The 19,969-nt window shown below is 38.4% G+C and overlaps 1 protein-coding gene and 1 long non-coding RNA gene across 2 annotated transcripts in view; one reads left to right on the top strand and one right to left on the bottom strand.

Moving 5' to 3' along the window:
* The window catches only part of ADCY2 (adenylate cyclase 2), a 197,750-nt gene that overhangs the window by 116,908 nt on the left and 60,873 nt on the right, over positions 1-19,969 (bottom strand). Inside the window, 1 exon segment of the mRNA XM_015854447.2 lies at positions 19,606-19,767. Coding sequence (XP_015709933.1) covers positions 19,606-19,767 — 162 coding nt within the window.
* On the top strand, positions 1,091-19,881 carry LOC116652896. Its single transcript, XR_004306092.1, has 4 exons — positions 1,091-1,240; positions 4,839-4,997; positions 7,101-7,315; positions 18,821-19,881. It is a non-coding gene; the product is annotated as an uncharacterized LOC116652896 (long non-coding RNA).

Genomic DNA, 19,969 nt, shown 5'->3' with positions numbered 1-19,969 from the left:
CTTATCTCAAAATTAAGTCTATTGAAGTTTATCTAGCATGTCAGAGAAGACCAAGCCTCCCATAGGTGTTCTAACACCCAGCTCTGTCCTGCTCAGTGACTGCAAGTCACTAGCAGAGCAAGACTGGTTTTCAAGGTATCTTCTGTGATAGCTGCTTGCTTTCAGAGCTGTGGCAAAAAGGCTACTAGCCATTCTGTTTCTCTTAAACCATTTGTAATGGTGGTCTTGCAAAGTTAAGATGCTCAAGAGGCAGCCTGGGCAACCAGATCTAACAGTCTTTTAAACTAGGTGTATGATAAAAAAGATCTATGGTGGCTCACATGAACTACCATGAGTCCACAGCAGGCCAAGATACAGACCAAAGTGACACTGCTATAGAGAAAATGAAAGCTTGATTCAGTTAAGTTATATAAGCTCATAATACATAGGACCAGAGGAACCTTGCAGCTCTTCCCTGCTTCTGTCTGATCACCCCACTAAGGCATTTTCTGGCCCTAGATACAAGTTACAATGATTTCCAGGCTCATATTGATGATAAAATGCACCTCCTATTCCAGGTGAAAATTAATTAAATTCCCCACAGTGCAGAAGGAAACAATTGACAAAATCACAATAAAGAAACCCATTAAGTTGCATTGATTTTTAGAAGTCTTTAAGAAAACAGGATGACTTATATGAACCAGATGAAAGTACTTTAAAATGACACCCTATTTCATGATATTCATTAAATCCGTTATGAGTATACAAGACTATAGCTAAATGTAAGGCTTTCTTTTCCTCTTCCAGATCTGACTTCTTTGTCAAAACCTGTATTTTCACACAAATACTTCATGCTGAAAAAAGAAACCATTATGTAGCATGTCAAAGGTCAAACTGTACAAAGACAAATATTAAAATCAGCCTCTCACCAATTAGGAGATGTAATAAATGGAGGGACTGAGCAGAAAAAATGACACTTCAAAAATGATACTTCTAAAGACAAAGTCAGAGCTATGGGTCAGCTCTTCTGAATAACAAAGAACGCACCTTGATACTGATTAACTCTTATCATTGCTCCACTCTTAGAAAACAAAGTTGAAAATAGTTATGCAACTGAATGCAGCTTTGGATTTGTTTATTTTATTCAGGTCAGCAAACTTCTTACAAAAGCTTCTGCTGAATGTCTTTTAATTTGATTCTCTTTAACACTACAAGGAAAAGGAAAAACAAAGCAAACTGAAGCAGTGGAACAGTGGAACAGGTAAATCTGGCTGCCAAAATAGAATATTAATCATATTTGCTGTTCTCTTTTTAAACTAACTAAAGCATAGTTATGTAAATGCATGTGTGCAGGAGAATTATCAGCTTGTGGAGGATTAATTAAAAATATCTGGGTTATTTTGTAAGAAGTAATTATTTTTCCACATTAGGGCTTAACACTGTCCCTTACCTCTGCTATCCTTTATCCTTCACCCCTAAGCCCAAAATAGTATGAATGCCAATATGGGGAAAATAATTATCAATACCTTTAATCCATGTATACACTGTTTTTTGTTAAAGACAATCTTCCCTCTCCCAACAATCAGGCTTTCAGAATTAACTTTGCTTCATCGTATTGTCTGTATTTTAATTTCTGAATAATCAAACCTGACAGTCTCAAGGAAAAGAGCAGCCTTTAATAAACACATTGTATGGAAAGAAGACTTCCATACATGGTTCCATTATATTCAAAGGTCCTTAACTTTTGTTGGACTCAATGAACTAAAACGGAAGATAATTACTTAAGTTCTTAACTTAGACAGACTAATAACCAGAAGACCTCATTAGCCACAGCAGAAACACAACAGTGTAGTATGGAAGCATTATTCTCAACATACAGTTCAGAGCCTTTGATTTATTTCTCAAATTTCACATTTAGGAAGAGAGAAAAATACAAGTATTTACCTATACACAAAACTTTACACACACATTTATACATACACAAACACAAATACTGCCAAGACCTTATATAATGGAAAATGCCATTAAAGTTACAGAATGAGTAACTACACAAAATATATCATGATCTCTAGCTGAAAAAATAGTGAAATAACTGGTTCCTAAAATTTGAACTGATCTTCAAATCTGACTTCAAAGGAATGTGCACAAGGTTCAAGTTATACATGCTCCAGTTCTTATATCTACACATTCCATGCTTGAAAAAGGAAGGGCCTAATATATAAAATGTAGCACCGCTTTGTGACACTGCTCATTGTTCCTAGCTTTTAGTGAACTGAGTTTATTAGGATGGGGCAAAAATATACATAATGCATTCTGAAAATTCTCTCATCAGCAGCCACACAATTACTATGCCTTCTTTTGCCACCCAGTGATGAGCCAGTAACTGCATTATCACTCAGATGCACTGCCATTTTTCTGTTTTTGAATTCTCACCCATTTATTTTTGGCAGTTACTGTGTGTGTGTGTGTGTGTGTGTGTGTTTTGTTGTGTTTTTTTTCTTTTTAAAAAGAGAAATACAGTGGTCTTGGATGACGAGAAATACTAAGGAATGATAGGAATTGGCCCAACAATCAAGCCCAATCAGATCCCTCTGCAAAGCCTTCCTGCCCTCAAACAGATCCAACAGTCTAGCCTAACTCGGTAAAGCTCTGATCTTACTGATGGTGCACTAAATCCTCTCGTAGAGATCACTGATGAAAGTGTGAAACAAAATTTGCTCTGGTACTAAGCCCTGAGGAATACCACCTATTGGACTGAACTCCATTTGCTTTGACTTTTTGAATCCAGCCATCCAGCCAGCTCTTTATCCAGAGAACTATGTACCTATCGAAGCCACAAGCAGCCAGGAGGAATAATTTTGTTCAAAACAGTGCCAAACACTTTACCAACACCGTACTAAAACCCACAGCCCTTTACTCATCTACTAAGCCAGTCATCTTGCCATAGGAGGTAAGGTTAGTCGGGCAGGACCTGCCCTTTATAAGCCCAAGCTGGCTCCGTCTGGTCACTTGATTGCTCGACATGTGCCAAGTGATGACATACATGATGATCAGCTCTGTTACCTTCCATGTTAGTGAGGTCAGAATGATAGGCCTGTAATTCCCTGGTTTCTCCTTCTTGATGAGTGGAATCACATTCCAGCCAACTGAGACCTCCCCAGTTAGCCAGCAAAATAAACAAGATTTGTCTTCCTGACCCTTAAGGTAGCTTTGCTCAAATTAAAGTCAAAGCAAAAAAAGAAACTCTATACCTCCACAAAAATAAAAACAACACTAACTTCTCAGGTTTCCCTGTAATGCAGTATAATCATAGTCACCCTTTTCTTCAGAATGACTGTGTTAATAAAAACAGACTTCAACACTTTAATTTCTGACATTAAATAAACAAACACATAGCTTGCTCTGTAAAGTAATGCCTCCTGTTTATTTCCATGAAAACTAAAACTGATATGAAGAAAACAGTTAACGCTATACTTGACAACAAAATCTCAGCTAAAAAAGCACTATTTTAGAACATAGTCACTGCTGTTAGCTATCCATTTTCACCAATAATGAAGAAGAGCCTTCACACTGTGCTTGTAACAATCTACACCAGAGGAGGTGATCCAATGACACTGCTGCCACTGCTGAAATGCACCACCTCACTGTGCTCACATCCACTCTTCGGTCTCCATAAATGTTCAGCAAGTTTCAATGGGGGCCATTATTTCTGCATGTAGGAACTCAAGAACACACCTTTCCTTTATATGTACTTCCATGTCAGACACCATTCTGTCAGATGGCCCCTCTTCTGCCATCGGTCATACAGCATCAAAATATAATGGAATGCTGGTAGTAACCATCTACCAACATCCACCTCTGGCACTGTGGGCCAACATCATAAAAATAGGAGGTGTTACTTTTGGAGGAGCTCTCAATTATTTACTGCTCTTACACTGTTTAAGTTGATGCATAACAATTCTTTTGAGCTTCCTTCACATACCACAGAAAAAAATGTGCTTTTTTTTTTTCCCCCCCAGTAAAACACACTCTTCATTTTAAAATTGCATGAGTCCTCATCAGGACAGATTTTTTTTTATTTCCTTGGCAGTAACACTTCAAATAATTTGCACTCGCGTGGAGGATTGGGCTCATATTTATTATTTTTTTTAATTTTTCTTTCCTCACTTTATTCAGAGTCATCAGAATTTACAACCTACTTCCGTACCAAATAAGCATGCCATGAAGTATTAATGGATTTTCTGTCCCACTCTGCTTTCATATTGCGTAAATGAAAACCCCTTTCTGATCAGAGAAAGGTAACAAAGAAGATCAAAGGTATAGAATGACTTTAAATAAAGAAAGATAACTATGTTACAGCCCTTGGGCCTGGAAAGAGATGATAGGTCTGACAGAGACTCAAAGTCACAGGTGGCCTGGAGACAGTGAGCAAACATCAGCTGTTCAGTCTGTTCCAGTGTAAGTGTTACTCAAATGAAATTGAAGGTCTGAAGCAAAGCAAAGTACAGTTCTTACAATGCAGTTAAGTTGTTGAATTCTGTTACAAGAAGCTTTAAGAAAAATGTAGCATACTGAAGGAAAAAAGAAATAATTAAAATATATTTCCTCAAATTAAAACTTTGAAAAATAAACAAAAAGTCCCTCCAGATCTGAAACAGAGGAAAGAAACAGGTTTGTGAGAAAGTAAAAAATTAAATAAAGCCTTACTAAAAACTATGGTGGGAGGGAAAGAAGAAATAAATAATGGGTAAAAGCTTTCAGTAACTTAAAGACATAACATTTAAAAAGCTATAATAGAATCATAAATTTCTGACTTTTGTTATCTTATAACTGGGATGAAATAAAGGTGCCATTTTCAGGGTTATCGGTATAAAGGCCAGACATCACAGCTTTTAAAAAGGGAGAATTTATTCCATTTTTCGGAACACAGAAGAAGCCAACATAACTGCATGCACTTCAACTACGAAAGAGCATTGTAGATACACAGGAGCATCACCCTGAAGCAGGGAGGTGTGCAGGTAAGCAATCATGAGTTTTCTGTCGACTGCTTTACCTCCTCACTCCACAGCTTCCAAAGGTGCCCTGTTATGCCTCACATCAAATCACCGAAGTTGTTCTTAACATCAGTAAGAGTCTGGACACATCCTAGTACTGCTGTCATAGACTAAGTGAAAATTCAGTCATCAACTGAGTATAATTTTAAAATGAGAATGGAAGGAACTGTGCCAATCATTTCAGGAACATTCATTATTGTACATCCTTTGCAGAAGCTTTATTAGTTCAATATGTGCCTCAAAAAAAAAAACACCAAAAAAAACCACACCACTAATGACCTCTCTGGTTTGACATTAGCACTCTATGCTCACCTCTGCTCCTTATATTTCTTTCACTGTCTATGAAGAGAAAAACAAACAAACTACAAAGCCATCTGAGTATGGCACAACACATGGGCATGGTGGGAATGGGTCTCCAGTTGGACTAGATGACCTTAGAAGTCCTTTTCAACCTTAATGTTTCTATGAATCTAAGTAGCACCAAAGAGCAGAGAAATCTCTTCAGAGATTTCTGCAGGTGCAAACAGACCACCACAAACTTCAATCCACTTCAATCTCTAATCAAAGAAAAAAATGCATGCAGTATTCATGAAGAAGTAAATGATTTTTGTTTTGCAGCGCACAATTAAACTGATTGGCCTATATAGGCAGAAGAGTTATGTGACATGGCTTTCTTAGGAATTGCCAAAAGAGTTGCAAGATATCTAAAATACTGTTTAATTAAGAGACTACTGCTAAATTTTCATCAAAATCATAAAGAAAACTACTTCCCATGCAAAAGCCATAATGTTATTTTAAAATGTAAGGAATGCTATTTAAGAATATTAGGCTCTGATGTACATGAGAGGTTGCTGAATGCAGCATTCCTCCATCATGGTTTCTTCATTCCTTTGTGAAGCTCAGTACTGCACCAGAGATTCAAAAGGAAAGCTGGACTTACCAGCAGCTCTGCTGAGAAAAGGGGTGTTGCAAAGTGGAATTTTTATTTACGGTCTAACTCAACAGATTAGTTTGTTGGCAAAGCTCAGGACTGTCAATGTAGGTAGGTCCAGTGAGGATTCAGAACATGTTTACAAAGGAACAAGAGGAGGTTACTGTCTGTTCTCCCACTGTTCTGGCAAGGTCAGTCCTGATCACATACAAACTGGAGAATCCAGTTGGGAATACTTACAGCCATTGCAGCTCCAGAGAAGCTGAAGTGATGGAGCAAATCGAAAATAACTGGATAGTGATAAAGGAGACTGTGCACGCAGCATGAACATGAGACTATGAAGTGACACAGTTAATACCAATAACAGTAGAGAAGGAATTATTTCTGTCTTCAAAGGTCACCCAGTGCAGCATCAGTAAACTGAACCAAGGTGAGAGTGTTAACCCAAAACCTGAGGAAAATACTCACTGCCTAAACTGCTGGCTAGAGAATAGAAGGTGACACCACTGAAGACCGAGCAGCAAGTGAAGCAAAATCTTAAGAGCAAACAGCGGTAGGCTACAGAGCAGTACTGTCAAACGTGCCTTGTTATCTACTCATTTGTTTTTCAGCACTCCACTTTTCTTGCTTGTTAGGCTTTAATGCTTTTGTCACCATTTTTGCACAGATAATTTTCCTCTTTCTTCTTGTTCCTCTTGTCCTTTTTTGCTGCTTGTTCATTTTTTACATTGTGAACATTTCTGCACTTTGAAGACTTTCAAAGCATTTCTTATGCTTATTTTACTAAAAAGAAGACAGATAAAAAAAAAAAAAAATCAAACACAGGTCCTAAGGGTATTAACCAAGCTGAGTGGATCTGACGCTATGAAATTAAATGTAACTGAGCAGACCTAGATAGAATGCTAGCACGAAAACAAAGTGCCAACAAAATGTCCAACTAAGCTCAGAGGACTCTGTCACTACAGCAACAGCCTCTCATGGTGTCACACTGGAAAAGCATCACCCTGTTTTCTCTGTTCTTGCCCCCTGGCCACCACAAGTTGGTAGCAGAAATCAGAAAACCTGGGGGTGTTTCTTCTTGTCACCACAAGCTATTCATTCCACAGGCCAAATTTTAATGATGATTCTTTCCACAGGCTAAACAGCACATGATCATCCAAAATGTCTCAAAAAGAGAGTATGCATGCAAAAGACAACCACAGTCAGAACTCCAAAGCTATCCCAGAAGACCCCTGGCAGAAGCTGATGTCTCACCACCTGCATACTAGAGGAATCAGGATTTCTGCATGCCTCACGATTGCATTTGAATTGTGAAGCTCTCTCATGCAACAAAATCTGGCAAATAATTCAGGTAAATACAACAGCCAAGTCCTAATGTCAGTCCTAAATGAATGTTGCTAAGATAGAACCATTGCTAAATGAACACCATGTAAGGCAATGTAGTATTCAAAACAAGGGAGATTTGTCAAAGGAAATCTTCAATATTTTTATATTTTTTAGATAGCCATAACTTTCCATTTTATATCTTCCAAGTAAACCTCAGTTTTAACTTCTGACAAACAACAGCATTTCTATGTTGAAGAATCCTAAACCTCATGCTCCACAATTTATCTACTCACTTTCTTGTGGACTGGATGAAATTATTTCCCACAGCTTAAAACAGGTCAGATAAGCTTTTAAGTTCTTTTTGTGTACTTTCCTTCTTCTAAAGTAACAGATACTAGCAACAACTGTAGGGGGATAGGAGCAGGAATGATGTACAGCTTTTGCATGCATGAAAGCCTTCCTACTAATAGGTTCAGCAGAACCAATTATTTTCGCTTAAGATCCAAAGAGAACATCTTCTCCAGGTCAAATTGGATAGCATGTGTGAAGGCACTTGCCTTCTGTAGCACTGAGAACAAATATCAGCTGGGATCATTTACACTGATTTAGTTCAGATGTTTGTTGTCCAGCTGAGACCATAATTACAAGCCAGTAATTATTGGTCATCTTCCATTCTATCTTAGTTTTGTTCATCTGTAAGCTCTTTAATCTTCTGGATAGCCACACTGCTTGGAGGTCAATAATTCTAATTTTCTCTTAAGACAGCATAGAGTGGTGTGGATTAACTGTGCTATTCTGTATCCAACATCCAGTGATACTGAAGTTGGTCTAAGGTCTAAATGCAGCTCTGCAAACACAGCTCTCTATTTCCATGAACTGGACTCAAAAGCAGCAGCAGTGCTTTCACGCAGAATTCATGAAACTTGAGGACTTGAGCTAGCTCAGTGCAGAGCCCACCTGTTTACTTCAAGCCCATGTTCTTAAGGTGAGGCACTGGCACAGGCTGCCCGAGAAGCTGTGAATGCCCCATCCCTGGAGGTGGGCAAAGCCAGGCTTGATGGGCTCTTGTGCAGTCTGATCTAGTGGCTGGCAACCCTGCCCGTGGCAGGGGGTTGGAACTAGATGATCTTTTAGGTCCTTTCCAATCAACATCATTCTACAATTCGTGTAGTTCCTGAGTTGATCTCACTTATGAGAAAATACTTCCTTAAAGTGATAGGAAACAACTAAAATTAAAACAGCAAATACATTAATGAGCATAACGATATGTCTGAAAAAACAGACCATGTTGTTTATGTTCCGCTTCTATCAAGGTTAAAATATAGAATAAAAGCAGTAACTGTGAAGGAAACAACAGCTATAGATAATAATGTCTCATCTAGAAACCAAGAGCTGAGTCCATATGGGTGACATTTGCAGCAAGTGTGTAGGATTGTTGTGGTTTAACCCAGCAGGCGACTAAGCACCACACAGTTGTTCACTCACTCCTTCTACCTTCCCAGTGGGGTGGGAGAGAGAATCAAAAGGGAAAACAAAAACAAAGTAGAATTCATGGATTGAGATAAAACTATTTACTAAGATAGAGAAAAGGATAATAGTTATGATTATATAATATATATACATATATATGTGAATGCAAATGATGACTGACGCACAAGCAACTGCTCACCACCAACCAATGCCCAGCTAGCCCCCCAAGCAGCAGAAGAGAGACAGATGAACTCCCATCCCCTTCAAAATTCTTTCCACATGATGTCATATGGTATGGAGTATCCCTTTGGCCAGTTTAAGTCAGTTGTCCTGGTTCTGTCCACTCTCAGCCCTTCGTTAGTATGAGCTGATGAACAGGAACAACCTGGGCTCTGTACAGCACTGCTTAGCAAGAACTATAAACATCAGTGTGTTGTCAACATTGTTTTTCTCCTAGAATAAAAACATAGCAATATACCAGACATCCCGAAGAGAACAATTCTGTCCTAGCTGAAACTATGACAAAGATAAAGCCTTCAGTATTCTGAGAACTTGTCTAAACTGACAGCACATACATATAATATAACATATAAATAGGGAGTAGCTATTACTGAGAGAGACACAACTCATTAAGCTGATCCATACAGAACAAATGCTGATGCCATTCACACAGTAATAGGTGTAACCTAAGAAGGGAAATAAAGTGCCCTGTAAGAAGTAATGCATCACTCCCTGGAAGAAGAAAGAATTACTTCAGGTTAATAGGCTATGCCCTCCAGTTGGGTCTCTTCTGGTAGACAAACCAAGGCTGGAATACAGTCTGGTACACTTTGTCCATTATGGCTGTAAATCTGCCACCTTGTGCAGATTTTTTTTTGGGGGGGGGGGGGGGGGGGGATGCTAACCACCATTTTCCCAGAGCCATGGCATTCCTTAGGGGAAAGAACATGTCAGGAATTATCTGGAGAAAGCTGAGACCTGCCCGCGCTGTTTTGGGAAGGAAGAAGGTTGTGTTAGTCTGTTTACCTTTTGCTTGTTTTTTGTTTGTTTCTTTGCTTTCGTTTTTTTGCTGTTTGTTTCTTTTTGAGTATTAACTGGCTGCATTACTTTTCACACAGTGCCTACATGTTTGGTGCCTGGAGGCTGTAGTTAGTTAAAGCCGGGTGTTTGTGTAGCCAGAGCTTTTCTGAAACAGACCAAGTACTTAAAGAAAGGTAAAATTAGGGTGAGGGAAGTGAAGAACTGCATAAGTGGACATTTATAAGTTCTTGGAAGGTGACTTCAAGAGGAAGGAACCTTACTGCCTGTGCTTAGCCATCAGCTGAGAACCAAGGTGCTGCAGTGGAGCAGAGGGCAAATAAGACCATACCTATTCCACATATCTTAACAGGTTGAAGACTGAACCATGCAACTTCAAGAAGTCAGTCATTTGGGGAAAATGGTATGACAGATGAATTCTTAATTGTCAAACTCATAGCACAAGGTGTCTGTGCTCCTGATCCCGCCTGCTTTATTTTGCACTGAAACTGGCTGACATGATAGGGAAGTGTATCCACATTTTGACAGTGAGAGGCATTTTGCCACTCCTGAATACCTGAAAACAATGTACAAGAATAGATGACAAGCCTATGACTATATAAAATGAGGAGGCATCCTGTCTACAGTGAGTATCTCACTCAATTTTATGCTTCAGCTGCTGTAAGAAGTAATTCACTTAAAATTGGACACAGAATACAAGCCATAAAATATGACATAACTGAAAGAGCTAGACAACATCTGTAAAAATGGAAGAAAATAGCAAACCTAACAATAACTTAAAGGAATTAACTATTCCTTGCTCTAGAAAAATTACCTAGATGGACACTACAACAAAATTAGGAATTATCTTTCCACTTTTAAGCAATTTATGTTAAAATCATTATTAAAAGGATACAGCATATAACTCCCTTTCAAAACATATTCCATATGATGAGTATGTAGTTGCTGCTATAGCACTATACTACAAGAGAGAAAGGTATGGCTGGTACATCACAGTGCTTTCTGTTCTAATCTAGAAGTATTGGAATTTCCAGTCATCACAGCTTACATTCACAGAAGTATAACAGCCACAAGAGCAAGACTTATACCACAGACATTTTACAATATAGTTAAGATAGTGAAGTAGTGGGGGCTTCCCGATCAAATAAGTTTATATATTGGAAAATTAAAGGTTACAATTTATTTTAGTAGATTTAGGACAAGAAATATTGCAGGTCTCCTCCTCACAGCGTTTTGGAGGCTGTTCACATTTTCCATGCTAATGCTTGAATAGTACAAAAGGGAATGATGCATTCTCCTACACATCTATACTCTCCTAGGCAAGTGGGCTTCTCATAAGCATATCTAAAATGTGCAGATTGTATTGAAGAAGTGAAATCCAGAGTTATCTACAGATTGTAAAAACGAATTAAAAGCATAGCAGCTGGCATTTCTATACCTGCCCAGATTTAAGCAGAGAATCAAGGGGAAAGAAATGTGCAACCATAAAAATATGCCTACTGTATCAGACTATGCAAGGCACAGCATTCCCCTCTGGAACATGTTGGCAGCTGCTGCACAACTTGGTGAGCCAGAGCATTGCTGCGGTGAGGAGAGAGAAGGGAAAAAAGCAAGAGGGATGGGACAACAGTAGCTGCTGCTACAAATAAACATAAATAAAAATAATATGTATATATAATATATAGCCTTCCTCCTTCAGCAGCAGTCACCATTTTCTGTCTTTCCTGCAGCAATAACAGCAACTCCATTTGTATAATTGCAGTAAAAAGCTAGAGGTGAGCTGCATTATCTTCCTGAACAGCCATTTTCCTTCAAAAAGTGGCATTCCAGGTAGAATTATACTGTAAGATAAATTCAACCCACAGCCTTTAGCCATTTAGACTACTAAAATTCCCGACTGCTTTATGCTTTCACTGTGTATCTTCAGCCTCACAGGTTACATAATAATCCACATACTAAAAGACACTGTCTTTCTCTCTAGCCTTTCCTTCTATAAACATGTTGTCTTGTATCTGCACAACAGCATAAACCAGCTTTCTATTTCTGAGCCTTAGAGCGGTACATTTTCTTTTTTTATCCAGTCAATACTGATACTTTGTGTTTAGTATTTTGCTGCCATGCCGCTCGTGCTAAAGAAAACATTTGATCTAAATATCAACACCTGTCAAAGATGTTCAATTAACAGAGTTTAAATGAAACATATAGACCTTTATGGTGCATGCTGCTTAGACCATCCCAATGCATACTACATACATGCCATATTAATGTTTCTCACATTTGAAAACTTGGCCCACTGCCTGATATCACCAGTTACATCTATTTCTAGGAGCTGACGAGATATAAAAAGCATAAGAAGTACTAATAACAGTGAAAAAAAGTGTTATTAATGCTGAAAAAGCTGACTAGATCAAAGTAAATATTTGTAATTTAAATACAGAATGGTTCTTTCAGAGATTTCATGTATGAATTGCAAAGCACCTGTTAAACATCAGTTTGAATCTTGCTAGAAATAATCATGTAATTATGGTTAAGTAATAAAAATCTGCACACATACACACAGAGAGGAGCACAGACTGACAACAACAGGGAAGCCTTAGCAGCACCACTGTACTGCCAGGCCCACACCAGCCACCACCATCCTACTAGCACAAGCCCATAGGAGCACAAAGACAAGTGAGAGCTTGAATTAAGGGCTCAGAGGATGGGATACCCTGCCTGGGTCCATCCCAGCACCACCCCAGGGCAGCTTCAGTCCCAGCGTCCAGATGGAAAACCCATCCCCACAAGTCATGGAAAGCAACTTTCCAGAGCACCTTTCTGACTAAGAGAGGTCAGTGCCAGGGGGGTTGGGACACATTAGGGGATGCAGGGTGAGGCAACACTTATTATAGGATAGTTAGGGGAAGAACAAAAGGCAAAGGAAGGGAAGCACCAAGGTGATTTGGAGAGGAAGAAGACTGGAAAAACAGAGGGCTAAGAAGATGACAGGGATCAGTTGTGTGTAAGCCAGATACTGGTCTATACATTTGCCTGGCCATGCCTTGGGCCTGGTCAGCACAGTTTGTCCTGTCTGTTGACTTCTGCTTCTATTCCCAAGTAAAGCATTCTCTGTTCTACATGCAAGTGTGTGTACACAGGTCTGGGGCCAGGCCATGGGCACTGGGCCCCCTGGCAGCAACTGAAGTAAGGTGTGCAAGTCCACATGTGAAAACCAGCACATGCCAAACCAAAGCCAGCTTAGCGATGTGGCCTGGGAGCTGGGAAGGGTGAGGTGCACTTAACGAACAGACCATGCTACAGAGGGGACAGAGGAGTCCTGTCTGGCCAGAGCAGGGCTGCAGACTGGAAGGTGCCTGTGCCCACATGCCAGCCACTAGGGAGACTGGGATCCCAAGACAGCTGCTAAGAGTCTGATCTCAGCTGCTGGGTGGGGGTATACATGACATCAATATGTAGCTGTGTTCTCATTAGAGGATATCAACAGCGCACAACTAAAAAGGGAAGAAGGATGGGGCTGCCAGAGCAATACTTGTCTGTCTATTGAAGTCATCCTCCACACCACAATAACTATCTGCAGGACAAGGGAAGCAGAGTGATGCTGTGAGCAGCAGTAGGTCCTTGCAACAGGTGCAGCAGTGCATGATCTAAACATGATAACAAACAATTAAAGAACACCAAATCTGGAGATGCATGAGGAAAGAAAATCTAAACAATTATAGCCCAGCTAGACTCACTCAAGTGTTATGTCAGACTTCTGAACAATTTCTGAAGGAAGAAGATCATGAAAAGCATGATAGTAATAAGAAAACTGAATAAAGTACAGCAGAGTTTTGTGAAAGAAAGATCATTATCAGACAAACCACTTTCCCTTGAAAAAGTACATCATTTGTCCATACAGAGCTTGTTTTTAAAAATTTAGAAAAAAAATGTAACGCAGTGGAAAACCACTGGTAGGTTTAGAAGAGAGCAGATACAGAACATAATACAAAAGGACTGCACTGCTGTGGGTTCCTGGGACAGGACAGCGTAAGTTACAGCAGTCTCAGGAATCAAAGAGAGGCAGCTATACCAGTGTGGTTTTCTGATGTAACTAATAAAAGCTCACAGAGGCTGGAAACTCTTCATGAGCCAACCACTAGAACCCCAACAACAGACTGTTAAGTAGCCAAAAGGAGGAAGACCTGCCACGTGCTATCAAAACTACCTGCCTCACTTTGAGTAACTACAAGATTTAATCTACCTATGTTTTTAATGAACAGGTGGGGTCCCATTCCAGCCTGCAGAATCAGGGTTCAAAAGGCCACCAACCTCTCTGTACAAGAACAAGGAGGTTGCTGGGAACAGGGAGCAAAAAAGCTTTCAATTCAAAGCTGACAAAATCCATGACAGAAGGAATAATTTGCCCAATTGCTAAATTTAAAAAAACAAAAAAAACAACAAACAAACAAAAAAAAACCTCTCCCCAAACAAAATGAAACAATAGGGGAGGGAAAACAAAACAACAACCAAAAAAAAACAGGAAATATAGCTTTATTTTTAGATTACCATTACCAATTTCTTAGTCACTATGGATCTTGAAATAAATAAAAAAAAAGCAGGGGTCATGAATCAGAAGTCAAGCAGAAAATATCACTAAGGGTTCTAGTTAGGATGCATATACCAATAGATCACGTAAGTATACGGCAGTGGCTCCATCTTTTTCTGTCCTTAGCACATAGGCTATAATTCATCTTGAAATAAGAGACTTCAAACCATCTGATGGTAAATGCACAAAAGCTTGCATATGTGGCCCTTGTACTTCTCAATTCAAACATACCCAATATTAAAAGAATTTTTATTTAGCATCTGTTTTTGTCTGCCAGAACCAAACACCATCTTAAAATGTATCCAGGCTAGCAGAAAGGAACTGGAAATGGAAGTTAAAAATCAAACACTACTTAAAATTTATTTCAATGTATTTCTTTTTTCTATATGCTTTCTTGAACACAGTCTAAAACTGTGTGAGAGTGTACATACGTGCTGACACAGCTACAGAACTGTGCTTTTAGAAGGGACCATGTGTTCAGTGCTGCCAGGAGCAGCCCCCTTTCAAAAACAAATCTGAGAAGTCAGGAATACTAGAATACTAGTTTAAAGAAAAAACATGGAGTGACATTTTGTAGTGAGTTAGCCAAAGTTTGGAAAATATCTACGTATAGCTAGGAAAAAGGATTACAAACTAATAAATTATTTTGTTGAGAGAGTAAAAACAACAACCATCTGGCACATTTAAGGTTACTGGTTAGCTTATTTTTAACAAATTAAAAACAAAAGGCCTTTACTGATAGTATCAGCCCATTGTGAGATCAGAATGTTTGAGTAGTTGATAATAAAGCAAGAAAACCTCAACTATTTGATCAAAATCTGCTCTGGTTTGGGGAGAAATAGGTTATGTGTTTATGGTAAGGGATGGCAGTGAAATGCTTCTCATTCCAGCAGTAACTGAAAAGGATGTTGAGCCACTGAGGCCGCCTGAGCCAAATGCCTTAACAGCATAAATAGAGATGTGTTTCGCAGTGGTCCTGACCACAAGGCTGCCAGAAGTATACAGAAAACCCACATTATTGCTTCTCTGTATAGTAGTGAGATGTTCGTGTGCAAAGAGGGAGAGACCTGGATTCCAGATCATGTGCCTAGATAGGGGTAGGATTAATACTGTCAATAGGAAAAAAAAAATCCACATAGATACACAGTTGCTTTTTTATAAACTGAAGCTGGCGCATGGGACGCTTTTTTCCTCCTTGCTGTCAAAGATCCCATTTCTGTGCATTCAGCTCTGCACAGAGCTGCAAGCAGAGTAGTTGAGGATTTACAGCAAAGACCATGTCTCCATGTTGAGCACCACACAGTAACCCCTTTGTGGGCTCAGCATTTCACACCACTGCAGTCACTGCTGGAGTGCTCCTTAATGCTAACATCCACACTGCAAGGAAGATATTGACATGACAAGGAAGGACCCAGAAAAGAGAAGAAGAGAAGAGAAAAGAAGTGATGAAGGATGAAGGGCTGACCTAGTATAAAAGCAGGCAACTGATTAAGGTTGCCTAAAAAAAAAAAAAAAATTACTGATAAAAAGGTTATGAGATGAATTCATGATAGTCTACAAGTACTCCCTTGAGAGATAAATAAATTGGATACTACTGGGTCTGCAAGTCTAGCAGATGAAAGCCAAATAACAAAGCCAGACAAATTCCTACTAGGAAAGAGGAAGATTTTAACACTAACTTTCAGCAACAATGGAAAAAAATGTCAAGATTTGTGATAGAAGGTCTCCATCAATGAAAAACCTAACAACAGGGATGATCCCATCTCCCCAGAAAGTACACACAAGTCATATAAGAAAGAGTGAAGAAGTAAACTTTCTCATCAGCATGAAATGTTTACCCCTGACCACAACCAACACTTGATAATCAAGGCATACTAAACCCTTCAGTTTTATTGAAGCCAACTGCAGGTGTAAAACTTGACAAAAGACAACAAAAAGGAATGGCAAAATCAGTAAGATAGGGTCTGCCTAAGCTCAGCATAAACACATACATCTGAACACCCACTTTCTTCTGCTGATGGACTAAAGGTATGCATAACTTCTAAAATGCTACAGGTTAACAGCAAGAGTGATTGGAAGATGCTGAGAGAAAAAAAAAAAAAAAAAAATTGAAAAAAGTCCAGAAGGGGGCTACCAGATGGAAGAGAAAGCAAGGAGAATTCACTATATAAAAAGAATGAAAAAAATTCTTCAGTCCAGAGAATAAAAAACTCAGTAATCAGTCTAGAAATAGTATAGAAAACAGTTTTAAAGGAGATGCACATATACTTTACAGAAGGATATGTGCTAGATATGCTAGATATACGCATTCTTTATACTAAATCTGTTTTTTACCCACCAGAAGGTTTGTTATACTATTAGTTTTTTGCTTTTTCAGCACATACTAGCTCCCTCTCTACAGAAAAAAAATATATATAATACAAAAAAACCCTGCCAGAAAGAAGAAAAAAGACCACATTCACTGCATGTATTTTTTTATTTTATTTTTTTTTTCTATTTTACTGAGACGGACCAGTAGTCCTGAAATCAAAATAATATATTTTTGTCAAAGCTCAGTGCAGCTCCCTAAGCATGGATTTACTGAGCTCAGCCCTGAATGTGTTTTTCTAAGCTTTCAAATGTCAGTGTACTGCCAGTTCCTCATCCTGGGGCTTTAGTGACTGAGCTCTGTGAAACAACTTCATTTCAGGCCTCAACAACATTCTTTTTTGTCAGGAAAAAAAAAAAAAAAAAAAAAAAAAAAAAATAATACACCTATGTACTGTAAAACAAAAAAAAAAAAGTTAGAAGAAGAAACCACCTCAACATTCCAACCCTTTTAAATAACTATACCCCACTTCAGATTTTATTAATTGCATATATTTATCCTATGCCAAATTGAGGCATATCACTGATGAACATTATTTCTTTTTGCTATAATCAATATCTGTAATCCAATCATTTCTTTTCTATTTAATCATTTCAAATAAAAGAACACAAAGAATTTTTCTGCTAACACAGAGTATAAGCTGTCATTTAAATGTGCACAGAGGGCACAGTGAGCTGTAATAATGGTGTTGAGTCCGTTCTGTGACCCAGCCCAACATCCATGACAGCTCGGTGCACTCAGCACTTTCATTAACTACCAAAGCATAAAGAACACTCAATACATATTGTGAAGAGGAAAGAGAAAATTATTAATATCTTAGAAATTTAATACTCTTAACAAATGCACAAAGTGCTCAAAGATTCCACTCTTTCTGAAAGAAACTAGAGGCTACAAAAAGGCTCAAAGACGCAAGAGAGTCCATAATTTATTACATTTGATTCTAAAGATATTATCTCTGAAATGTAATATCTCTGAAAGCCTTGATTTAGTTGTACCTAATTTTAATGGGCAGATGTACAGTGATGTATAGCAACAATAATGCAAAGACGGTACAAGAGAGGTGGTGATAAGTATCCAAAAGGTTACTTAAAGGAAAGACTCACCCAAAAGAGACCTTCAGTCTGCTGAAAAACACTGAAGCAAGTGTTTTTCACTCAAAGAGATGCTGTCTCAGTGGTAGTCAGCCCTTAAATGTGGTCTAGAGGAGGTGGAGTCAGGCTCCACCCCTTCCAGGAGCACAGCTGAATTACCCTCACCTGTGCTCTCCAGCTGACCTGAAACTTGCCTCAGCTGATTAATCAGAGGTTCAGGCTGTGATTACCAATTTCCCATGCAACATAAAAAATAAATAAATTCCACAAGTAGCATCTCTAAACTAAAACTTAGGGAAGGAATGGGAAGGAATTTTGAAATCCTAACTAGAACCTACAAGTCAATGTGAAACCAAGAATAAAAATCTCCTTAGCTTATTCAAATACAATCAACAATAACGATATCAGCAAATTATTAAAATTATATTTTGACTGCAGATTACCGTGGCTCTTGCTTAGCATACAGCACCATTCAGCAAGCTCAGCAACAAATAACAACTAACCTAAATTATGAGGAGAAATGAAAAGCCACATATCTCACTATTTGAATATTTCTACGGAGAATATCTATTGTTTATCAGACTTCAACTGCAATACTCCAGATAACACACGTCTGCAGCCATGTCTGAAAATAAAATGTGCCTTCCTGAACTACTAATTACAAGGCAATTTACTTTTTGTAAATTCAGTGTAATTTTGGTTATGTTTTGAGGCATGTTTTTCAAACAAAGATGACATAAATGGCAAGTCAAAACTACTTGTTTTATATTTCATGCTGCTTGGAAGAAATAAGACAATGCCTTCCTCCCTTGTTCTTCTGGTAGACTTATAAAAATGTATTTACGTTTAAGCCTTGTTGCACTTTTGATCCAAAAGTTAAAATAATTTTGCTTCCCTTAGATTATATAAATATAGAAAAAAGCACATACATACTTTTCAAAATGAAATTTACTTTTTATATTTTACTCTTTTTTACAGATCTCTAACAAGGATACCTAGGTCCATCACTGTACCATGAGAAAAAATGTATTATTTCACCATTTGAAAGACATTCTCCAGAACACAGAGGAAAAACAACTCCCACTATTTGGAGTAATATTTTTTTAATCATTCCTCTGTGATATGTGCTCCAGCAAAATGATCAGAGTTCAGTTACAAGCCAAAACCCAACTGCAAATGCAGGTGCATTCTCTAAATGTCACTATGTCTGCAGCCAGTCTGCGCTCTTCAATCAGCGAGCCTGGCCAAGAGGCAGCTGTAAAATTCCAATAAAAGGCTGAGAAATACAGAAGGAGGACAAGCCCTACATTGGACTTCAAGAGGGCAATCTCATTCCAGCAAACCCAGATGAGACTACTCTAAGGAAAAATGGATTTTTGAGTCAAAAACAACACTTTTACATGGAAAAAAAAAAATTTTTAAGCCTACAACTTTGACTTTGAAGAGGTGAGGAAAGAAGCAAAGTGTTTTATGTAGATGTGTGGCAATACACCTACTAGACTATGGCTGTATCACAGAATTTCTTATTTTCAACAACAATTTTAACAGTGGTAAGCACTGTGTGTGTGTCTGCAGATTCTAACACTTAAGGGTGTGTTTCAGCAAGACGTAACATTACTGACAGCTTCAGGATTAGAAAGTGGCTAGCTATGAATTGTGCCTGTGGCAATTCAGAAATGGAGAAGCACCAGTTGGGAAACTCATGTTCTCATTTACTAGCATATTAAGTATGTAATTAATCATTAATTTCACAAAGCACCTACCTGCCAAACCAAGTGCTCCTTTATAACAGCTGTACCCGATAGACAGACGCTCAGCACAATCGTATGAGATGCAGAGGTCAAGACGCTGGCGACTATAGCGTCCCTCATGTTGAAGGGCAGCATGGTATACACCACAAAAATAATGAACAAGAAAAATGATACCTGTGCAAGACAACAAGACAAAAAAGAAGCATGTCAAATTCACTCTGTAATAACATTCAATAAGTAACATTTAATTTTAAACTCTCTTCAGAATAAAGTTATACACTGTTTGGTTTTGTGGGTTTTTTTGTTTGTTTGTTTTGGTGTTTTTTTTAATACAAGAAAGTTTCTGTTAACTACTAAGGAAAGCTGATTTTGGACA

Source organism: Coturnix japonica, chromosome 2 (assembly GCF_001577835.2).
Source record: "Coturnix japonica isolate 7356 chromosome 2, Coturnix japonica 2.1, whole genome shotgun sequence".
Taxonomy (NCBI): domain Eukaryota; kingdom Metazoa; phylum Chordata; class Aves; order Galliformes; family Phasianidae; genus Coturnix; species Coturnix japonica.
This window is presented reverse-complemented; position numbering and strand designations above follow the sequence as displayed.